The sequence below is a fragment of the Exophiala aquamarina genome, assembly GCF_000709125.1.
Source record: "Exophiala aquamarina CBS 119918 chromosome Unknown aczIA-supercont1.3, whole genome shotgun sequence".
Classification (NCBI taxonomy): domain Eukaryota; kingdom Fungi; phylum Ascomycota; class Eurotiomycetes; order Chaetothyriales; family Herpotrichiellaceae; genus Exophiala; species Exophiala aquamarina.
In genome coordinates, this window is record NW_013550585.1 from 992,469 (window position 1) to 1,014,265 (window position 21,797).

A 21,797-nucleotide genomic window follows, 5' to 3' on the forward strand; every position below is an offset into this window, starting at 1 on the left:
TCACGTTATAATTACGCCCATGATGCCCCCGGTAAAGCCCCTGTGATTTTGGGGCACATCGTGTATTGCTGGCTTAAACCGCCGTGAGGGCAAAATATACCGTGCTACGCTATGTATCTATAGCCACCATCTAACCTCAATGATCGCACCCTGCGCCCCTGCGTCTTCCGGTGAAATCACATTCTCGAGTACGAAGTTTGCGCTCGCCCGTCTCAACAAATCTTTCCACATATCCAGTGTCCTCTCCTTAGAGTTATGCTTCGCCATCATCAGAAGATCTGCGGCATATATAAGCCTATCAATTGAGTTCGGCAAGGTTTGCGGATCTGGTTGCACGCTCTCGATAAGTAAGAGGTAGTCTCCTGAATTGAGAGCGGGAATCAAGGCCTTTAGAATTTCAACCACTTTACCGTCTGGCCAGTCATGGAGAATCTGCCTGTACATGTACACGTGAGCCTCAAGTGTTGGCTGAGGTTTGAAAAAGTCGTGCGGTTGGAACACCATCCTCTCTCTCAAGTTTTCGGGTATCGTGTTGAGAGCTTCTGCCTCCACTTCTGGTAAATCCTGAATGACAAAGTCCATCGCCGGGTCTGCCAATTCAGCTATGGCGATCGAGACTCGCCCTGTCGATCCACCGACGTCCACAAGTTTGCCCGCACCCAGCTTCTTCCAGTCGTAGCATGAGACCAGTGTACGGAAGTCTCCGGCACCTCCCGAGGTGGATATGTATTCAAGTGCATCGCAAAACCTCTTGACCTTCCAAGGTGTCTTTTCAAGGACCTCCCAGTAAGTTGTTCGGTCTTGTCCCGAAAATGCTACACTGAACGCTGTCTCTCTATCGTCGTCGACATTTGGGTACATCTCAAAGGCATCGACTAATTTTGCAGACGATGGTAGCATCTCCTCGAACTGATGACCCAGCCAAGCCTTTAGACCTGGCTTCAACAGGCTTTTGGAGATAGCACTGTGGGAGATATATCCAAGCGGCTCCTCGCAGAACACTCGATGGGCGACTGCGCACCGCAGGATGCGCCGTACTCGTTCAACATGAAGCTGGGTCCTGGTTGCTAGATCCCCGAAGGTTATGTGACCCTGTTCGGGTACGTGGTCTGCAAAGTTGAAGTGGACAATGACGGCCATGGCAGAGTTGAATTGGATGGACTTGCTTTCCATTAGTTTACGAAATCTCCCAAAGGTTGCCATTGCCTACGATGGGAAGGTTAAACTTTAGGAAGTCTTCTGGCATTGTCAGGCGCTCAAGAAGTTCTTGACATGTACCTATGAGAGCCAATCTCGAGATTTCTACCTTCTTCTCCAAAATAGAGCCGGGCAATTCCTCCCACTGTGAAATCAATGCTGAATTTGTTGACTGCTCACCGTCAAAAACCGATTGACTCAAGCTTTCAGCGGCATGTTGGATTCGTGTAATGTGTTCTTGGAGTTTTGAAGCTGTTATTGAAGCTGCCGATTGAGGTATCAAGTCCATGTTCACGTTCATGAACCGGGGAATCAATGCCTCAGCCCTTCAGGGTACTAAGGAAAAGTGATACTGCAAGTTGTCCTATCTGAAAAAATGGTCCACCCTAGTCCTGGTACCAACAGGAGGCGTTGCACCCATCGGAAGGACTAGCATAGTCAATGGTAGGAGCACTAATTCGAATTACCTTGCATATGTACTGCCTGTGGAGAAGTGGAGACCCAACTATTCAGAGTAAAGGCCGAACAAAGAGAGGCCGTTGGGGCTGTGGGGAAAGACAATGTAACGTTGTCTCGCATGCCTACTGATCCCATAGCCCAACATATCCAAGGAAGGACGAGATCTGGATAATCTGTATGAAATCCGAACAAGAGCGCTCCGGCGTCGATGGGGTCATGAGTGCAAGTGCACAGAATTGACTGGTGGAGGGGTAAGGCCCGCCACGCCGACGACATGGATTCCCCATTTTCCGATGCTACTTCAGAGGTCGTAGAACACTTGGTTGGTGTGATGTGTGACACTAGGCTTCTTCCCATAGAGACAAAGGCAGGTGTTGGAGGGAAGACGTTAATAAGGACGTGGGAGATACATTAAGCAAACGGTGATGTCACCAGCACTTCCCACAAAACGCGAAATTGACACGATGACGTGTGGTCGACTGAATACTTCATACCGCGCCTTTTCGCTTCTCTTACTGTTCTGACCGTTGACCACAACAAAGTATATTCGTAGTCGTGCTCGACGTCGAGGTCCTCCGTGCTTCCTGCCGATACATTTTGCCTTACGTCTGCCTCGTATCCCCGTGATACTGGAATACACTTGCTAGGGGAAGGCCCGTCTCCGCCCCAAATCTGAGATTGAGCATTGCGGCCTCTGCCCCTTTATTGTTCGCCCATTTGCACGTGAACGATCATTGCGATATTTCGACATAGCTTTCTAGCGCCTCATTCTCTTGATTGTATGATACAGCAACTGGCTTTAGAGTTCACTTACAGTAATAACGTAGTCAGCCGAGTGTTAGTTTCTTTAAATAGCCCCCGTCCACAAGATTGACTTCTTGTTCATACTAATTTCTTGAGTAAAACAAGATTTCGGCAATATGGCGGATAGTCTCTCTGTCTCTGTCACCATCAACGATTGCGCGAAGGTGTTGGATGTCTCTGTAAATCCAAATCCGCTTGACTTGGCCTTGCGTCCTCCACCCAACCCCAAGCCATGCTCGAGATGCTCCGCCTTGAATCTAGGCCCATTCATCTTGACTCATGAGCGCGCTGCGTTTGATGAAGAAATTAATGTTTGGGAACGGGACAATTACGACAATCCAGATTGGCTTCAACCAGGTTGTCCCTTCTGCGACCTCGTAAGCATCATCAAAATCCCCACGACACTTCTCAAGCAACGGCGTGGTTCTCCACCTCTCCAGAGTACCTTGATGTTGTTCAAGACGACAATCCACGAGCTCCAATTCCTTTAGGGTTGAAGAAGGTCATAAAGAGAATTAACAATAATGGCGCCTCCTCGATATGGAGGGATCAGCGCGGACGTACGAACCGGACCTGGACATTCTCTTGCTTCTCGCAGTTCTGTTTGCAATCAAGGGAATGTTGTAGTAAGGGAGTTCAAGCCCGGTAGCATCGATTTCGGTATTGTCAAGACATGGATATCTCAACCTATAAGTCAACCCTCATCTCGTATCCACAGACAATCAGACCTACCCGAGAGACTGATCGATTGGTATTCGAAAAGGATTGTGCCTGCTGGTGCTAAGAAATATGTCACTCTGAGCTATGCATGGGGCAATGCCATGGTCGAATACGATAACGTAGATTCGGAAGGTATGCTCCCAGAGCCCACGCCTGGCACGGTTACTGATGCCATTCGCGCGACGAAACGGCTTGGTTTTCGATATCTCTGGGTCGACAAGTATTGCATTGACCAGAAGGACGGACCGGGAAGGTTGCGTCAAATCAATCACATGGACATCATTTTCAAGAACTCCGAGGTGACGATTGCTGCCGCTGCCGGCCTTGATGTAGAATTCGGCCTGCCTGGCGTCGGGGCTAGGCCTAGGAAGCCGCAAAGAAGCATTCATCTTCATGGCGCAAGCATGATGATTGTATCCACGACAAAGGTTCTCCTGGATTCGATCTGCGAATCCAATTGGAACAGCAGGGCTTGGACATTTCAGGAAGCTCATCTATCCTCAAAGCTCTTGATCTTCACGGAGCGCGAACTTTAATTCGAGTCTCGAATCAGGTGTATCGTGAAACTGTCGAAGCGCCCTTCCCGTGCCTTGATAGCAATCTCTTCGTCTACCAGAAACCATCATTTGATCCTTGGGACGCGAATAACCCTGAATTTGTCAGCAGGGCAATTGAGGAATACTCCTCGAGGACTCTATCAAGAGAAGAAGACGCTCTGTTGGCTGCCCTAGGATTCCTACAAGTCTTCCAAGAGGGTCCAAATCCTGTTTACCACCACTGGGGTGTGCCAATCTATCCAGATCAAGCCATCAGACTCGGTCATGGAAGAAAGACCTTTCCTTATTTGGGACCAAGGCCATCCGAGCCTTTTTCCTGTGAGGGTTTTCTCCTTGGACTTTGTTGGAGAGCTGCTGGTGACCACCTGAATGGATATTCTGGCGAAAGAATACATCGAAGACCGGGACTTCCGAGCTGGTCGTGGGCTAGCTGGTCCTGCACGCTTGACGAAAAGCCACAGTCGGTCTACGAAGTTGAGCATTTTCATGCTCACCATGATACCAGTGTCTCCCTCGAACTCGTTGACGGAAAGACCATCGTTCCATTGAAACGATTATATGAATTCCATCACTGCCAGACGGATTTCAAGCCGCTCTCTCATTTTATCCATCTAGACGTTCATACAATACCACTCTCCTTCGTATCGCGACCCTGGGAGGAAATGACAACACTTGAGCGAGATGAATACCCCGAACCTTTTGCGCTGGTATTTGAGGAGGTTGCTTTCCCATTTTGTTACGGTGGATTGGGGAGTCGTACTGACAGTTTCATTTGCCTGTTGACTGCTGAAGATCTGTGGAAGCGTGTTAAAGGACGAAAAAGGGAAGCTCTACTAGGATTGGTTTTAGGTCGTTTTGAAGACAAGCGAGACTGGTCCTATGGTTTGCAATATATCAGGGTGGCAATCGCTTGCGATGGTTACTACGAGAGAGCTAGCTGTATCCGGCAAGGCGATCAAAGAGTCAACGAAAATTTCCGGCTACTTCTAGAAGAGAGCATGAGGCGACAGTGTGTCAGGCTTGGATAACCAGCAGATGAGAACATGGTCGTTCCATTTGAACCTTCAGGGTTTGGATAATGCGTTCAAAATTGGCACTTAGAATATTACGCGTCATCCTCGCCTGAGCTGATCTAGTGGATGACAACTCAAAGTTCCGTTCGTTTGTCATGCGAGCACCCATAATCCTTTCATTTAGAGGTGTTCTAGGAAAGGAATTATCGGATCTTGAAAAGTTGGGAAGAGCGAAGACAACGAGTTGAGGCGCTTAGGTTCTTATACTAAAGCGCCACTGGTATGTCTGCAGTCATCTCAAATGATGACATTAGAAGCTTTCAGAGCCTTGCCACCTCAAGGACCTCCACCATTTCTCTCCGAAGAGCAACTATTGGATCTTGCCCAACAAGGATGGCTTGAAATCGTCCTTCCAGACTCTATTAACGGCCCCTGTTCTGATGTCCTACGCCTCGCAGACTGTTTCTTCACAAAACCTGCTTCCATCAAAAAGCAGCTCTTCCCCCCAAAGCAGAATACAGAATTTGGGTACCACGAAGCGAACCACGAGAAAGAATACGTCACGTTCCGCTGCCGGACTCAACAAGAGGGCACTTCCGAGACGAAATTCTCCGCCGCTCATCTGGAAACGAGTACGGCCAAATTATGGAGCGAAGCAGGCATCATCCTGCACCGAATCCTGTGCGATATCGCACGGGCCAGTGAACTCGATACCAAGATCTGGGGATGCAATTTTGGACGGCACTCTTGATATGCCCTTGTCTGAAAAGGAGATGTCCTACACTCTGTTGCGGGTATTCCGCTACCTGCCGAGTACTGGAACAGCCGAGGAGCACACTGATCTAGGACTTCTGACGATGTGCATTGGAAACCGCCGTGGTCTGCAGATGTGTGATCGGGTGAGATCCACAGACAGTGAGCTACAATGGATCGATGCGTCAGAGGGAATGAACCATGCCATCATTCTCGTCGGGCAGACTCTGAAGATGGTGTCCAGCGGGGGCTTGAATGCTGGTATTCACCGAGTCCACGGGAACCCACTAGGTCGGAATAGCGTTGTTTATGGATTGCGGCACTCTTCGAAGAATGCGATAGACTTAGGTCTCTTCGGGGGAGAGGGATGTATTCGCCCTGAGGAGCTGTACACGTTCATGGGGGTGGGCAAGGTCAATATAAATGCTGTAAAGAACAAAAGGGACAAGCAACGAGAGATTTTCGAAGGCGCCCGACAGGGATGATATTCTTGACACCATGCATGCAGGCTCTGCATGGGCTGCACGGGATCGATCTAGGTATCACTCTGCACGTCGTTGGTGAGCCTTCATCGCTACATGGACCATTGATTGGATCGAGGGTGTAGCGAGCTTACTCGCCTGAATCTGGCAGTTCCGCTTGTCCAGAAGAATCACTTGCATGCTTCACCAGCCAGCGTTCGATGAGCTCCTGTATCTCCTTATTGTTCTTTTCGATCCCCAGAAGATGCCCATTGCCGTTGATGCCACAATCTTCGAGGCGAATATGCTCTGTCCGTACACCTGCCTCGCGAAGGAACTCAACCGTCAGATGGTCATAAGGCGCATGGTACGAGGCTTCTCCTGTTATCACGAGGACAGGTGTCGAGGCCAGGTTCGGCAGTTTGCGCGATGGCGATATTCTATGCTCCCTGTCCACCAGTCCCTGAACATGTTTCACCGAAGTTTCTTTCCTAAAAGGTAAAGATTTCGCATCTGGCGCGAGAGGCGGCTCGTAATGCAAAGGAGAATATGTGATGCCGAATGGACGGACGACTTTACCGACAGAGTGTACGCTGGAATAGTACGGAGGGTACCCAGGGAAGATGTACGGAGGGCCATTTGGCTCCAAAGCGATGATCCCTCTCACTAATCCCGGGCACTCATCGGCAGTGTGCCATCCTAACAACCCTCCCTGGGAGTGTGTAACCACGAAGGCAGGTCCTGTTAGTGCAAGTAATGCATTCACATTGGCCCGAAATAATTGCTCAACCTTTCGATAGTCTCCGATGTGGCCAACTTGGCTTGCATAGAAGGCATCGAATATGGAGTCTCCCCTCTTACCTGACCCTGGCCACTGAGTGTGCAATTTCGCCTGAGGCCATGCATCAGGAGATGGAGCCGTATAGCAGCCCTGTACCTCCTCGACCGTGAATTGGGTCAACTCTCCCACATCAGCCGCATGGTAACGAGAGCGCCCAATGCCCGGTTGGTCCAGCACAAAGCACTCCCACCCGCTCTGAGCCTGAAGCACAGCCAGCCCTGCCCGACCGTCGGGTGTGGATTCAAAGTGCGTTCCAGTCTGCGCTGCCCCGTGGATATAAATTATGGCTGGCTGGTTGGGCACTTTCTTCCCATACCGGCGAACGCATATTTGTCCCCTCATGTGCGTTCCCCTCGAATCCTGAACGTATTCTCCTCCAACGTAGAAGACATCCCCTAGTTTTAATTCACTGCCTGTGCTGATATCTGTCATGTTTGGTATGTCTGTGCACTTTGATTTCTGCTCGTGTTCTCGAAGATAAGTTCGGTAACTTTGCGAAGCATGAAGGCCGTTGAAACCTCCCCTCGACTTGATTGTGAATACCGTTGCCTTAATGACCCCAGCAGTTTTCCTGATACGCGGATAGAGCGGATATCATTTCTCTACTCAGAGTGTGATGACTAAGGAAGACCTCAAGCAACGCGCTGTCTGCCTCGTACCTTTGCAACTAATTCGGTTTTATGATCGGTAGTACGACCGTGTTACCCGAAGGAAGGGATCTGGCGGGGCGTAAAGCGGCATCTATTTTTATCCTAAAATAGGACAGTGCAGACGCTAGCAGTAGTTACTTTTTACCACCGCGATGGTTTAGTTTCTTACAGCCCAAGGTCGAGTCTACAGCTTCTGAGATTAAAAATGCTCCAGCTGTCCGTCCCAGGATGCAATTGAAATCGCTTGTTCGCTATGGATGGTTACCAGTGTTCGACCTGCCATAAAACTTTTGGTCGACAAGAGCATCTGAGGCGCCATGAACAATCTCACAAAGACCCTCAGTTTCATTGTCGGCAATGTTCCAAGGCCTTTCACCGAAAAGATGCCCTCAGTAAGCATGAACTAACTCACAGGTCGAACGAAAGCTCGCTACTACGGCGAGGCGAGAGAGCGTGCTCAGCCTGTGCCTTGGCAAAATCCCGTTGTACTGGCAATCTGCCTTGCGCGAGATGTAACTCGAGAACGCTGCAGTGTGTATACCCGGCCCCAAGAAGTCGGTCCACGACAGATGATCCGATAAGTCTTCAGGATCAAGCCGGATATGCCCCGAATAGCCCCCTGGGTCCACGACCGGTTCGGCCTCAAATGGAACAGGAATCGTATGATTTCTCTGACTATCAGCCTGAAGCAGCGCAAGGGGATTTTGTAGCCAATCCTTCTCCATACGTCCAGAGTATATCGCAACCTGTTTACACTCAGGACTTGGTTCAGAAACAATACAGTTACAATCAGAATGGCGCATTTCAGGGTCCCGTTGACGATGATGCGACGATACCCGCCCTTGACTGGACGGCTAACGTGATGTCGACCATCAATTGGCTTCAATCGGATACCATAAGCTTCAACGACGATGACCTCAACAACTTGTTCCCCCTCTTCCCAGGAGATTTCTCATTTTCACCGAGCATCGGCTTGCTGAGCCCAACGAATCATGGGGACCAAGAAACTCCAGCTAACAACGCGATCGTAAATATGCTTGGCCAACAGCCCCAGACGAGTGAAGTGCGCGAATACTTGGGCGATCACCATTCCGCAAATATCCCCGACTCCTCAACCTCTGCGGGAAAGTCTACTTTGGACAGCGGCGAATACTATATCGACGGAAATGCCGGCAGGCTCCCCAGATCTAAGCGTCGAAAACTTGTCTCGAGGCCTAGGCGACACGACTATGTCGAAGAACCTGACTTCTCTCTCGAATATCGTCTCCCAATCATATCATGCACAGAATCTAGATTGATGATTTCCAATGACACTTATGGGAAACTTTGTACTCTACACCTCCAATTGTGCCTGCAATCGCTGTCATTCAAAGCATTCTTGTCTCCTGGATTCCCTCCGAAACCCGTCTTGGAGGGTTTGCTTTCGAATTATTTCATGAACCTTGACCAAACGATGCCATTTCTCCACACTCAAACATTTCAAGCCGAGTCGGCACATAGCGCTCTGCTCTTAGCCATGATGTCCGCAGGCAGCTGCTTTGTTGATGAGGATGAGGCAGAGATTTTCACGCTGTCAATGCACGAATTCGTGCGAAGATACCTTCTTCTCAGGACGGAACAGAAGTTTTGGCCTCCAGAAGCTCCACAAACCCTCGCACAGATCCATCTGTTACATGCAATCGGCGCTGGATATACTTTGTGGGGGCCCTTACGTGCTTCTGCATCAAGATCGCTGTTTGAGGCAACCAACTTTTGTCGCGACAGGTGGTCTCGCCAAAGGTTTGTCGACGGTTCCGGTGCACGTAGTGACTCCGTCTCGTCGAAATGGGTGGCATGGATCAGGAAGGAAGAATCGACCCGGCTCGGGTTCTGTATTTGGTTGCTGGACTGTATGTGGGCGTTTCAGTTCCACCGACATCCGCACTTGACCCTTGACGATGCCACGGCTTTGTGTCTGCCTTGCCCTGAGCGTATATGGTCCGCCAAAGATGCGTCTGAATGGACTCGCCTTGCGACTAATGGATGTACGGAGACAGCGACTTTTCTCGAAGCCCTGCGGAACCTTTATATTGACAAGCGACTCCTCCCAAACCTAGGGGAATTTAGTCGAATACTCTTGATTCATGGCCTGTTTCACCGAACGTGGGAGGTGAGGAAGACAATCACTCAAAGTTTGTCGAGTCTTGAACCGTCTACACAAAAGCAAGCCAGCAGTGAGATACAATCCAAGTTCCCCGTCTGGCCGCCTTCGGCGCCCTTATACAACAGATGGAGAAACTCTGCTTGTGATTGCCTGGATATTTTACACTGGAGTGCTAATGCAACGATCGGCTCAGCGAGTGGAATGGAACATCCTACTGTTCTCCATCTGCATTTTGCACGCGTCATACTTCTTGCTCCCATGGACGACATCGTACTATTCGCTCATTATCTCATCCGCTCAAGTAAAGACTCAGTACGCCTTTTACAACCCGTATCATCCGCGGAAGCCGAAGAGCATCGCCGACTAATACACCGATGGGCACTACAAGACCAGTACAAGGCCAGATTGGCGGCAATCCACGCGGGCACCGTGTTCTGGCATGTCAGATTATACGCGATCAACGGATTCTACGAACCCACAGCCGTCGCATTCGCTGCTCTATTGCTGTGGGCTCTGAGCGCATTCTCCGCCAAGAATTTCCAATCAAGAAAACACGGTGGCCATGGCCAGGCGTTGCGGCGGGAGGGCGCGTCTTCACCTGAGGGTTCTCCCCCACCCGATGTCTGCGACATCATCCTAATAGACCGTCCAACGGATGACGAGCTGGTTCAGCAATTCGTACGGCAGGGCGACAACATGCACGCAAATATCACTGGTGTCGGCGATTTATTCGGCCCAAAGGGCCCGAGGAAAGTGCTCGCAGAGGGCCAGAAGCTGTTAACCACATTGAGGAGCTGGCGTGGCATCACTGAACATTGGCTCGGTGTTCTTAATAGGCTAGAAAAGGTGACTGCCATGTTAGGTGTCGATACAGATACTGCAGAGGTGAACCCTGGGCCGGCTGGATGATCCTCGAAAATTCTTTTCACTTTGATCTCTCTACGGAAGGTTTTATATGCATCGGAAAGAAACAGCTCACTATCGACTCTACGTTTCATGTATAAACCTCAGACCGACCGATGCCAGCGTCTCAAACCCACTCTCGCATGCCCCTTTCCGCCGCGATTTGCTCGGAAGTAGAACGGCACAAAATTTAATTCATCGAGAACGGCAGTACGATCCGACGGTGCCTGCTCTTTGTTCACTCCATCAACTTCAACACCAGGCTGGGCACGGATGCTCTCGGGCTGGAGCAAGCTTGCCCCATTGACCACCTTCAGGGCCACGTATGTGTCGCCCGTGGTCTGGCAGGCTACAACTCTCTCCTGCACCGAGCTTAAAGGGTTCAGCTGCACGCTTCTGAAATGGTCGGTCACCCAAGTATTGTCGATATCCTCGACACAGTACACAATCGGGCCACGGGCGAGGGCGACGGTGCCTTGGTTGGTAAATGGATGAGGCGCGATGAAGCGAGACAAAATATCGACTGTGAGTGTAAAGGATCTGTTTTCGGATACCCACGAGGCCGGCAGGATGAGGTAGCCCTTCGCTAGAGTGGTATCCGGTGGGGATGGGGTCAACTAGTTCGAGTGAGCCTTGGATGTTCCTCTGATGTTCGGGATGAGTAGGTTGTATTCAGACTTACCTTCCATGACTTGGCCCATTCCGGGATTCTCAGTGCCACAGCGACCTGCGACGCCTCTCCTTTAAGTTCGAACTCAACCTGCCCACTCCATGGCCAATCACTCTTTTGGCTCAGAACTCCACGCTGGTCTCCAGCTTTGAATTCATATTCACTTGGGACGTACAAGTGAACATTGATCTGCCGTTGTTCCTCGAAATGCGAGTATATGTAACCCCCAATCTGCCCCAGCAGTCTCAGAACGTTTGGCGGGCAGCAGGCACACCAGAACCACTCCTCTCGCCTCGAAGGGTGTTTGTCGCTGGAAGCCAGTTGATTGACGTACGTGAACTTGGTTCCATCGTGCGACATTGCTGTCAGGACTGCGTTGTACAGAGCTAACTCCATGACGTCGCTGAACCGGCGGTCAAGATCGTACTGTAGAATCCGTTCGGCCAGCATCATAACACCAATGCCAGCGCATGTCTCGGCGTAGCCGCCTCCATCGTCAGTCCCCTGGGGAAGGTAGTAGTCCGGCCCAAACCCTTCCCATGATTGTATTGCGCCAATCCCCCCGGTGAGGTACATCTTGGCCTGCACCATGTTGTCCCATAACCTGTAAACCGCATCTTGCAACGGTTTCTCTGGACTGCCATTTAACCGGACCAGATCGGCGGCCGCCGTAAGCAGATACATAGCGCGCACAGAGTGTCCTTCGATGGTCTCTTGCTCTATAATCGGTTTATGAGCTTGATAGTACCACAAAGGAGCCCTTTCGGCCGCGAACCATGGTTTCTCGTATTCCTTTTCACCACGACCCTTCGATTCTTTTTCGAAAAAGGTATCGCCGTTTGCGCCGCGTTTTCCCCTTTCCGTTAGAAAGTACTTGGCTAGTTCAAGAAACTTGGGGTTCTTCGTTCGGTCGTGCAGTCGAAGAAGCGCAAGCTCAAATTCAGGATGGCCTGGGTAGCCGGGAATTTGACCGTCATCAAGCCCAAAGGTACGGCATATGAGTTCGACATAATTGATCAACGGGTTAAGAAGGTCGCCATTCTTGTAGAGGTGATTATGTGCAAGAGCTCCCTCGAGAAGGTGGCCTGCGTTGTAAAGCTCATGGAAGTCGCGGATATGAGTAAATCGTTTTCCTGGCTCCACAACCGTATAATGAATATTCAGGTAGCCATCTGGTTGCTGAGCAGAGGCAATCATTTGAGTTAGCTCATCGACCGCGGATTGTATCTCGGCATTTGGATGGTCATGTAGCAAGTAGCATGCCCCTTCAATCCATTTCCCAATGTCCGAATCCCTGTGTCATGATGTTAGCCGTTCCTCTTCGTTTCTAAAGCACCCAAGGCAAGATAGAATTACCAGAACAGGTGATTTGGTATCGGCCACACAATTGGCTGTTCGTCGTATTGTGGAAGCCATCTCAACTTAAAGGCATCATATCTGCCTGTCTCTTTCAGCACTTTGAGTTGATATGAGAGGGTCTTGGAAGCTACGGCTTCACGCCGCTTGTATATCAGCGATCCTGGTGTCAGCGACATTCGAATAAATGTCTCTTGAGGGTAAGCCATGATGGCTAAATCAGGCAGGGCAGCAGAGGATGATTAGAAGGGTCTTCTTGAAACTTAGGGCCTTCTCTTCGACTGGTCAAATATCAATAATGGTGGCTAGTAAAAAGATGTAGACTGAAGCACGCGTGTTGGGTACCCTTCACGTCCACTACGTCGTGGATACTGCTGAGTGGGACGGTCAGATCGGCAAACGCATGCCCAGATGTCGGGTCAGCAAGAGTACTGGAATGCCAGAATTCTTTCGCCACGCTTACTCCGCAATCCGAGCTTCTGCACATGGCATGATCCATAATGCCCGGGGAGAATGGGGGTGGTCTATGAACGAGCCACTGGAAGGAGAAGGGGAGCGCTCGTTTACTGAATGCCCACCGGAGATGTACTCCTCCCCCATCGGAGAGCCCAATTAATCCTCTTGGCCTTTCAATCAATGGTCACCAGATACGGTTCAATGATTCCGCTATACTGGCCATTATATGGATTAAGCTGATCAAAGAAAGTGGTGTCCCTTCGGATCTACACCATTGACACCTAATATGTTTCGTAGTCGCAGCTGTACATTTAGGTTGGGAGCATCACCCGCTAATGCCCGTGGGGTGTCTTCAATATTAACGCTCATTATCGCAGACAACTATTGGATAGGTTCGCAAAAATGATCACCAATCACGATTTAATCTGTCCTAACTTCTCGACCAACAGAATCAGGGCAACTCCCCGCCCCCGTCCGGTGGGAGGAGAGTCTGCGGGCACTGGCTCCGGAGGGCGCTGCCAGGGGCCTGGTTGAACTCTATGCACCTCCACACCTGGCTCCCCATGATTCTCAATCCTAGAAGCTGGGGAAGCGGTGGCCGAGGGGATATAATAATGATCATCGTCAGCCCATGTTCGATAAATGATCCTCTGGATCCCAGCTTCCCAGCTCCCTCATAAAATCCAAACTTGTCTTCAGTTACGCCGCCGCAGCCAGAATGGAGTCGGAAAAAATTGTTTCGACTCACTACAACGTTGATATTACTCAATCCGACACTCTAGATCTGATCCGCCACGCGCAAGAGAGTGATGCTGCGGATAGGTTGCTCACCGTTCGTCAGGCTTTGTCCAAGTACAAAAAGGCTGTTTTCTGGGCCATGTTCCTATCCACCAGTCTAGTCATGGAAGGTTATGACTTGGTTATCGTAAGTCAACTCTGCAAAGCAAGGAGGAAATTATATAGTAACTGTGTTTAGATCAATTCGTTCTACGGCCAAACACAGTTCCAGAATCGATTTGGCATCGCAGATCCAGAGACAGGAAAAAAGACTATTCCTGCAAGGTGGCAGTCGGGACTGTCCAATTCAGCGCTCGTGGGTCAGCTGGCAGGACTGCTGATCAATGCCTACACCCAAGACCGATTTGGCTGTCGGCCTACAATGATTTTGTTCATGATATGGATGACCGTGGTTCTCTTCATCCCCGTATTTGCCCCATCGCTCTCAGTGCTGGCTTTTGGTGAATCTATGTGTGGGATTCCATGGGGTGTCTTTCAGGTGTCTAAGAACTCCTGTTCGCGATCGAGATTATTGGAGCTAATTCCTCACTAGACATTGTCAACGACCTATGCTTCGGAAGTCGTGCCAACAATCCTTCGGCCATACGTGACCGCGTATGTATGCATGTGTTGGGGCGCTGGTATTCTTCTCTCCTCTGGAGTAGTTCGAGCAGTAGCTGGTCTTGAGGGCAACCTTGGCTGGAGACTCCCCTTTGCACTTCAATTTATTTGGCCTGTGCCGTTGGCCATTGGCGCTTACCTCGCTCCCGAGTCACCATGGAATGCAGTCCGCCGCGGTAGGTTCGAGGAAGCTCGAGCAAGTTTAATGCGCTTGCGACAAGAGACACCAGAGAAGGAGAGGGAGGTGGACGCCAGCCTGGCTTATATCAAGTACACGACAGAACTCGAGAAAGCCGAAACAGCAAATGCCAGCTTTATTGAGTGTTTCAAGGGGACGAACTTGCGTCGCACCGAGATTGTGGGTTGAAGAGCTCCCGCAGAAGCCCTTTGATCTATTCAACTAATCTGTGTCCTTATAGAACTGTGTTGTCTGGGCGACCCAGATCCTTTGCGGCAATGCTATCCTCGGGTATTCCGTCGTGTTCCTAGAAGCCGCTGGATTCTCCGAGCTTCAAGCGTTCGACGTCAATATTTCCCTATCCGCCTGCTATATTATTGGAGGTATTATTTGTTGGCTTTTGTTCCCCCATTTAGGCAGAGCCACCATTTACATCGGAGGCTGCGTCCTGATGTTTTTATGTCTGGTCGCAATCGGTGGCCTTGGCTTCTCGGAGTCGAAGAATTCCCATCTAGCCGTGGGAATCTTGTTGGTCATATCCACGCTGATTAACATGATCACCACTGGACCCGCGTGCTATCCCATTGTGGCAGAGACTCCATCTGGAAGACTGAGGTACAAGACCATTGTGATTGGAAGATTTACCTACAATCTCACCGGCATCTTCTCAAATTCGGTGACACCTCGTATGATTGCGGCTGATGGTAAGTGGGATCTGGCTTAACCTCATGAGAATTAACAGTAAGCTAATGAATACCACAGCTTGGAACTGGGGTGCAAAGGCCGGCTTCTTCTATGCTGGAACTAACCTTCTTTGCACGATTTGGTGCTGGTTTCGATTGCCTGAAACTAAGGATCGCACCTTTGGCGAGATCGATTTAATGTTCGAGAATCACGTTCCGGCAAGAAAATTCAAGTACACAAAGGTCGACCGTAAGTTGTTCTTTTGCGTCCATTGTCGTAGATCTGGCTAACAGCAAACAAAGAATTCTCTGTGGGACAAAATGATTATAAAAGTGAAAAGGAACAGGTGGAAATGCTCGTTGAGAAGCATGTCAGCGCTGAACATCGGGCTATGGGAACAGGTCTGTCTTGAGCTCTCTGATCGCGGCAAGAAAGGGGATTCCCAGCTTGGTTTCGAAGCTGCTTATAAAAAGTCAGGGACATACCCTGCAGCACGCGGCTTGTCCACACGCAAGCCAGAAACTATAATTTCGCAGATATAAGATGTCGTGAGGAAAACATTGTTTGACCCCCTAAGTCCGTCAAAAAGTCTTGGATGCTTCTTCGCTGAGAATACACCATATCTGTTTGTATTTGATCGCGCTAGCCCTTTTATTTTAGACGTTACTTGTTCCCTAACTGAGAAGAATACTGATTTTGCTTATCTCTTGAGCGTGTCTTGGTACTGGGATTGGCCGCAGTTGGACTGCGCCCGCATGAGACATCATGAATTGATATCTACTTACTATTTCCGCTTGGAATTTTAAGTACGAGTACATGTGATCACACTGCATAAGTACAAGAAAATGTATATTGTTATTCTCAATGCTACAAAAGCTAGCGCAAACTATATACACGAGTCGGAACCAGCCCGGAGCTATAGATAGTTGACGCTAAGGTATTGTCAGTGATACTCGTAGTACGCCGAGGCAACGAGTCATTAGAGAGAAAATGCCAATAGATCATATATGCGCTTCGGTCTGGAAACCGCATTTGACTGGCACTGACTGCACTTCGGTTGAGTGGTGCACATGTGTTGCATCAATCTGTCAACGGGTCAACCCCTCCGAACCAAGGGTTTACTTAGTCTGGGAAATTTCTGTGGTTTAAAATGGTCTAGTCCACATGATGGATGTCACTGAATCACCCGCTCCCATCCGCCTCTTGTGGTAAATGCCTCCAATTATCAAGCCTCCAGAATATCCTCAATCAGATGTGAATGCGCGTACAAAGTCTACAGTGCCTTGAGGCATTTGCGGGCAAGTATGAAGGCACCATACGCTGCTGCAAGCCCACTGATGCCCATGAGAGTTTTCACACCGTGCACGAACCAGCCCATCTGGACAAAGAAATCAATACGCTCGCCGCGAGGCTCTGTGGGTAGGGGCTTGATTGTACGCTGGTAGCGAGCTCTGATTTGCTCTACGCCTTCCGGTTGCAGCAAAGGAAGTGAGCTGTGATATTGATATCTATGCTTGCTGAAATATTCTGGGGAGAATGTCGCGCCAGTGAGAAGACTATCTCGAACTGAATTCTTCATCAGCAGGTAGATGGTGCGATCAATGATCCGACTTACTGATAGGTGGTCTGAACACAATTTCCCCAGCGGAAAAGACGTTACTGCGGGAGAACCTTGCCACGTAAGCCATATTATCCTTAGAATTCGAAAACATGGCCACTTGTGACAAGTTATGCTGACTTTGAAGGGCCGAAGTGCAGTCGAGTGAGTGATCTAGAGATGTAGTGACCAGGACCGGGAGCTTGTTCCGCCTGGGTCCCTCGAAAACGATCGTGCCCAATGCTTGTCGTAGGTCAGATGGGGCTTCGCCCACCGTCATGGTACGGCCACTTCCTGCTGTTTCAATCTTTTTAAGATTTTCTGTCGTCTGTACCGAGTTCATTTGAGAGAGGAACTGATCTTTGATCCCTTCATCAATCAAAACAATACAAGGCTCGTCCGATTCATACCAATTTTGACCGAGTTTGCTTTTGATGATGGCGACGACATTTCCAACGGACTTGAAGTCCTTGTCAACGATAACTACACTGATTCCCTGTGAAACTGGCAAGTGTCGAACATTTTCGATATTTGGAAAGCCTGCTGGAAGTTCAGAGTCGTCGGCTGGAATGGATCAGCAACCGCTATAGGAATATTCACGAGAACTGGTTTAACTTACAGATAAACAGCGTTTGTGCAACAACGTCCAATCCTAGTGCCTGCTTGTCAAAATCCGAACTCTGAAGAAGTCGCGCACCTGTAAAATCCATGTTTAGCCGAAAGGAACGGCCCAAGACGTGGGCGAATTGTTGCAGCTCGCCAGCCAGGTAGACGAGGACCACACAGTTGCCCGCGGCTAGACTCGCGGCGAATGCGCAAAGTCCGTGGCGGAATGGATCCTTTGACGTTGTCGCAATCACAGTCACACCTTGCGGTTGTAGGATATGGTCAAACGTGGCGGCTCTGAGCAAGCGGCTGGATCGCCCGAGAGTTTCCAGAAAGCTGAGAAGCTCCTTGACATCTTGGACGAACCCTTCCAGATCGAGTTCAAACTGCCATTGTGATATGTTGATGTCTAATTCAACGTTGTTCAGGAGAATTCTAGAAGTTCTGTCTCATGGGCGGATTACCTTTCCTAACAGTTTCGAAAAGCTCATCGCGATTGTCCACGACCACTTTGAATAAGCGGTGCAACTGCTTCGCTCTCCATTGAATATTTCCAACGTGCAAATGGAAAGCAACCTGCGCCGATCGGAGAGTCTCATCCATCGTGGAAGGCATTTCAAAAATGTGGATGCGGATGAACAGAGTGCTGGACTATGCTCTTCAACAGACCAAAATTCTGTTACCGCCTGGCGACAAAGGCTTCTCATGGTCCTCAAGATATATCTAGGATTGCATGTTCGAGCGCTCCAACCATCCAGCGAAAGTCCCGTTGCCTTCACATACACCTACCTGGGTGAACCGCACGTCAATCTCGGCCCCCGGGCAAGCTCGGTACCCCAACCCCAAGGCTGAGGTTTGGAGACCCGCCCGCCCTAATCTCCTCCCGCCCCCCCACCTCCCAAACAACTATAAGGTATTTCGCCGCCTCCACAACGGGGGCTGCTTGGGTTTTACATTGTGGCGAAGTTTTGGAGCTATTATCCAGGAGATGGACTGATAATGCAAGGCCATCACTGTCATCACTGCTGGATGACAGTCAATTTATTGTAGCCATTTCCCATCCAATATCCTTTCTTCCATTCTTCACAAACTTAGTCACCAATCCCTCGAACCCAGCAAGCATGGCGGCCATGCCGGTGATGTACTGCTCCCATGGCTCTCCATTGCTATGTTGCAAGGAATCGGACTCTGCAACTTGGTGGCAAAAGGTAGGGCACCAAGTCGTATCTTCTCGGCTGTCCTTAGCTCAACCTTCTCTTTAGGCCGGCAGCCTTGCTCGTGATGCAGGGGTCAAGGGTGTCGTTTTGATCGGAGCCCACTGGGAAGAACTGGACGACCGTATTAGAGTAGCGACGAAATTCAACCCCAACAAGGTATGTGGTGACCTATCTGAGCCATTCACTGGTCTCATACTGTCAGGTACAAATGTCACTAGTTCCCAGGAAGCACTGGGAGAATTATCAGATCAATGTCGACCCAAAACTCGCGCGGAAGGTCATAAACCTCCTCCAGGACCAAGGTTTTACGGATGTGGATGAAGATCCCGACTTCGACTGGCACGACGACACCATCACCCCTTTGAAATGGATGTTCCCAGAAGGTACCCCTCCAGCAACTGTGATAAGCATGAATGCTCGCTTTGATGCAGTCTTCCATGTCCGAATTGGCCAAGCCATTCGCTCGCTCTCGAATCAAGGTATCTTGGTCATTGGCTCAGGAGGCACGGTTCACAACTTGTACCGCAACAATTGGCTCCCTCTTCGATGGCATGGTGACAACTTCCAGGTTGGAAATGTGCCAGCGAAATGGGCGACTGATTTTGAAAGGGCGATCTCTGATGTGATCCGAGATAATCAAGTGAGTTCTCGTTCCTACTTGTGTGTATGGTTCTGGAGCTAAAGTTGTCAAGGGAGCATCTTTGGCGGGGGCTTTGGTGCGCTTGGTCCAGCATCCGAAATATCCGCTTGCCCACCCAACCCCTGACCATTATTATCCTTTGCTAGTGATAGCAGGATTGATGGCAGATAGAGGCGCTGATGCACCTCAAGGAGAGATGAAGGCACAAACCTGGGAACTTCAGAACATGTGTAACAACCAGTGGATCTGGGGCAAGTTCCCGGGGCAGGCTGCGGCCTAGAACCAATGTGATATTTCGGGAATCTAGCAATGATATTCCACTTTTTCCTTATACGCATGGAGCCTGAAGTTTCAGTTGGAATATATAATCCCGTAAAGCCGAGATCAGAGGCCAAATCTATTCAGACCTCGTGTTCAGAGACCTATTTCCTCCTTACTGATCATTTCCACTTGCGGGGTAACGAGCCGGCCCGCCGAGATCCTCGTGCAGTCGCTCCCCTTTTACCGACAATGGGGCAGAGTCTAGTAAGACAAACGCGACTCGAGCCCATTTATCAGTAGGGTTACACCATTGATGGATTGTCGCTCTCTGAACAGCAACATCCCCTCTCCGAAGACGATGAGTTTCATCGTTGTCCAAGACCATGTCGACCTCCCCGTCCAAGACGATTCCATAGTCAAGAGACTGAGTTCGATGCATCCGCCCCTTCAGTCCTGGTCCGAAATCCACGATCCGCAGAACCGACCCCTTTGGGTTCACCAGTCCCAACATCCCCCCATCAATCAGCGAATCATGAGCATGCACATCCTCGTCCTTGTTCATCTCGACGGGGAATTTCGAAGTCGTATATAACACATTGAATGCCATGCTGCCGGTGTCGTAGCGGGTCCACTGGCCACCATCTGCTCGCTGAACAGTAGCGGCGCCGTCTGCGCCATGTCCCGTGATGAAACGTCGCACGGGAGGAAGATCAGTCGCCGAGCTTTCCGGGTAATATTGTGCTCTGAGAGCTTCTTGTGGCTGAGTCATGGTCACGATTGTCTTGTAAGAGATGATCAAGGCGATATAGTGGTGATGCCGTCTTATGATAAGTTGGGCTGGATCGGTAGGAGTGAACGTCGATATAATTAAATGTCCTCAGCAGAGGATTTGGAGCCGACACTACTTGGCCCACTTGTTGGGGCGCTCATGTTGAACCGAGGGGATTGTTAGCGGCAGCTCCATCCCATACAACCCTGGAGGTGGCCGCTGACTGCATTGGATTTCAGGTAGATGGGGGTTGTTGTCGAGCTTGATGCTAATAAGACATCGCATATTGCTCTTCTGAAAACAAGGACCTAGGGCCTAGGTATTTTTTGCGTCATCTTTACTCGTCGACATGAGTTTCCAAGGCCCTCTACCCGATCGCGGTGAGTTTTCAATCCATAATATTCAATTTGGTGTTATCTCAACCCCGCATGGTCAGCCTCGTCGTGCCACTACGGTTGGAGATTTCGTCCTGGATTTACAACGATTCGCTCAACACGGCTACTTGAAGCAGGTCGCAATCTCCGGAACCGAGGTCGACTTGGCTTCAGTGTTTTCCAAGGTAGAGCTTAAGTGAGTAGGGACGTCTGTCTGGACTGACGTCCACCTCAGCCCGCTTTGAACGAATTTGCGTCTCTTCCAAAGGAATTGAGAAGCAAAGTACGTCAAGAGATTGTCTCGGCATTGTAGAGCGATCAGTCGAAGAAGAATGCCTGATTCCCCATGCAGAGGTGGAGACGTGCCTGTGCCTGCCAATGAAGATAAGGGGCTTCACGGACTTCTATTGTTCTCTTGAGCACAGCAGAAATGTACGACGCACCTCGTCAACCCATGTCTCTGTCATGATTACAGACGGGGACTTAGTGTTCTTTGAACAATGTCCCACCGAATTGGTATCGCATCCCGTCCTGCTACAACTCTCGTGTGTCAAGCATCATACCTTCCGGCTATCCTATCAAGCGACCTCGGGGAGTAATCCCAATGACAGCTTCAGGAGAAGTAGACTATGTCCCCACGAAGCAGTTGGATTATGAACTCGAGATTGAGTATTCGTCTCGAAACCTGTTGAATATGGAGACATTATGGATATCGAAACTGCCCCTGATCACATCTTTGGCCTTGTATTGCTCAACAACTGGTCTAGTCGAGATATCAAGTGGTATGAGTGAGCCTCCCTGGGACCATTCCACGGCAAAGGTATGGCATCGAAAGCCGCTGACATAGCACCACACCAACTGACCGTTCCAAGGATTCGGCACGACCATCTCTTCGTGGATCGTCACGCTGGATGCTTTGGAAGAGTTCAAGTGCGAGTCGCAAAAGGGAGTTGACGTAACATACCCACCGAATCATTTGAAATGGAAGCAACCGGAGAAGGCCACATTTGACTTAGACTTGTCAGTTGACATCGATCGTGAGCCATTCAAGTCGTCGACTGGTTGAAGCAAGCTGACACGCTACAGGCCA

General features: G+C 49.9%; 12 protein-coding genes across 12 annotated transcripts; 7 read left to right on the plus strand and 5 right to left on the minus strand.

Moving 5' to 3' along the window:
- Positions 1-117: 117 nt before the first annotated feature.
- Positions 118-1,140, minus strand: A1O9_03948 (uncharacterized protein; the record flags this gene model as incomplete). The annotated part of the gene is made up of 1 exon (XM_013406240.1): positions 118-1,140. The coding sequence occupies one exon, from the start codon at positions 1,138-1,140 to the stop codon at positions 118-120; it is 1,023 nt and encodes a 340-aa protein (XP_013261694.1).
- Positions 1,141-2,984: 1,844 nt separating this feature from the next.
- Positions 2,985-3,716, plus strand: A1O9_03949 (uncharacterized protein; the record flags this gene model as incomplete). The annotated part of the gene is made up of 1 exon (XM_013406241.1): positions 2,985-3,716. One exon carries the CDS (start codon positions 2,985-2,987, stop codon positions 3,714-3,716), a length of 732 nt encoding a protein of 243 aa, XP_013261695.1.
- A 1,807-nt stretch (positions 3,717-5,523) lies between these two features.
- Positions 5,524-5,988, plus strand: A1O9_03950 (uncharacterized protein; the record flags this gene model as incomplete). The annotated part of the gene is made up of 1 exon (XM_013406242.1): positions 5,524-5,988. One exon carries the CDS (start codon positions 5,524-5,526, stop codon positions 5,986-5,988), a length of 465 nt encoding a protein of 154 aa, XP_013261696.1.
- A 127-nt stretch (positions 5,989-6,115) lies between these two features.
- On the minus strand, positions 6,116-7,237 carry A1O9_03951 (uncharacterized protein; the record flags this gene model as incomplete). The annotated part of the gene is made up of 1 exon (XM_013406243.1): positions 6,116-7,237. One exon carries the CDS (start codon positions 7,235-7,237, stop codon positions 6,116-6,118), a length of 1,122 nt encoding a protein of 373 aa, XP_013261697.1.
- Positions 7,238-8,101: 864 nt separating this feature from the next.
- On the plus strand, positions 8,102-10,507 carry A1O9_03952 (uncharacterized protein; the record flags this gene model as incomplete). Its single annotated transcript, XM_013406244.1, has 1 exon — positions 8,102-10,507. The coding sequence occupies one exon, from the start codon at positions 8,102-8,104 to the stop codon at positions 10,505-10,507; it is 2,406 nt and encodes an 801-aa protein (XP_013261698.1).
- Positions 10,508-10,605: 98 nt separating this feature from the next.
- Positions 10,606-12,736, minus strand: A1O9_03953 (uncharacterized protein; the record flags this gene model as incomplete). Its single annotated transcript, XM_013406245.1, has 3 exons — positions 10,606-11,118; positions 11,184-12,465; positions 12,528-12,736. 3 exons carry the CDS (start codon positions 12,734-12,736, stop codon positions 10,606-10,608), a joined length of 2,004 nt encoding a protein of 667 aa, XP_013261699.1.
- Positions 12,737-13,701: 965 nt separating this feature from the next.
- A1O9_03954 (MFS transporter, SP family, general alpha glucoside:H+ symporter) lies at positions 13,702-15,655 on the plus strand (the record flags this gene model as incomplete). Its single annotated transcript, XM_013406246.1, has 6 exons — positions 13,702-13,908; positions 13,960-14,259; positions 14,314-14,739; positions 14,801-15,263; positions 15,322-15,492; positions 15,537-15,655. 6 exons carry the CDS (start codon positions 13,702-13,704, stop codon positions 15,653-15,655), a joined length of 1,686 nt encoding a protein of 561 aa, XP_013261700.1.
- Positions 15,656-16,516: 861 nt separating this feature from the next.
- A1O9_03955 (uncharacterized protein) lies at positions 16,517-18,049 on the minus strand (the record flags this gene model as incomplete). The annotated part of the gene is made up of 4 exons (XM_013406247.1): positions 16,517-16,809; positions 16,859-17,404; positions 17,460-17,855; positions 17,911-18,049. 4 exons carry the CDS (start codon positions 18,047-18,049, stop codon positions 16,517-16,519), a joined length of 1,374 nt encoding a protein of 457 aa, XP_013261701.1.
- A 518-nt stretch (positions 18,050-18,567) lies between these two features.
- Positions 18,568-19,583, plus strand: A1O9_03956 (uncharacterized protein; the record flags this gene model as incomplete). The annotated part of the gene is made up of 4 exons (XM_013406248.1): positions 18,568-18,654; positions 18,709-18,819; positions 18,866-19,303; positions 19,356-19,583. The coding sequence occupies 4 exons, from the start codon at positions 18,568-18,570 to the stop codon at positions 19,581-19,583; spliced, it is 864 nt and encodes a 287-aa protein (XP_013261702.1).
- Positions 19,584-19,736: 153 nt separating this feature from the next.
- A1O9_03957 (uncharacterized protein) lies at positions 19,737-20,333 on the minus strand (the record flags this gene model as incomplete). The annotated part of the gene is made up of 1 exon (XM_013406249.1): positions 19,737-20,333. The coding sequence occupies one exon, from the start codon at positions 20,331-20,333 to the stop codon at positions 19,737-19,739; it is 597 nt and encodes a 198-aa protein (XP_013261703.1).
- A 349-nt stretch (positions 20,334-20,682) lies between these two features.
- On the plus strand, positions 20,683-20,907 carry A1O9_03958 (uncharacterized protein; the record flags this gene model as incomplete). The annotated part of the gene is made up of 1 exon (XM_013406250.1): positions 20,683-20,907. The coding sequence occupies one exon, from the start codon at positions 20,683-20,685 to the stop codon at positions 20,905-20,907; it is 225 nt and encodes a 74-aa protein (XP_013261704.1).
- A 404-nt stretch (positions 20,908-21,311) lies between these two features.
- On the plus strand, positions 21,312-21,773 carry A1O9_03959 (uncharacterized protein; the record flags this gene model as incomplete). Its single annotated transcript, XM_013406251.1, has 2 exons — positions 21,312-21,489; positions 21,580-21,773. 2 exons carry the CDS (start codon positions 21,312-21,314, stop codon positions 21,771-21,773), a joined length of 372 nt encoding a protein of 123 aa, XP_013261705.1.
- Between the last annotated feature and the right edge of the window lie 24 nt (positions 21,774-21,797).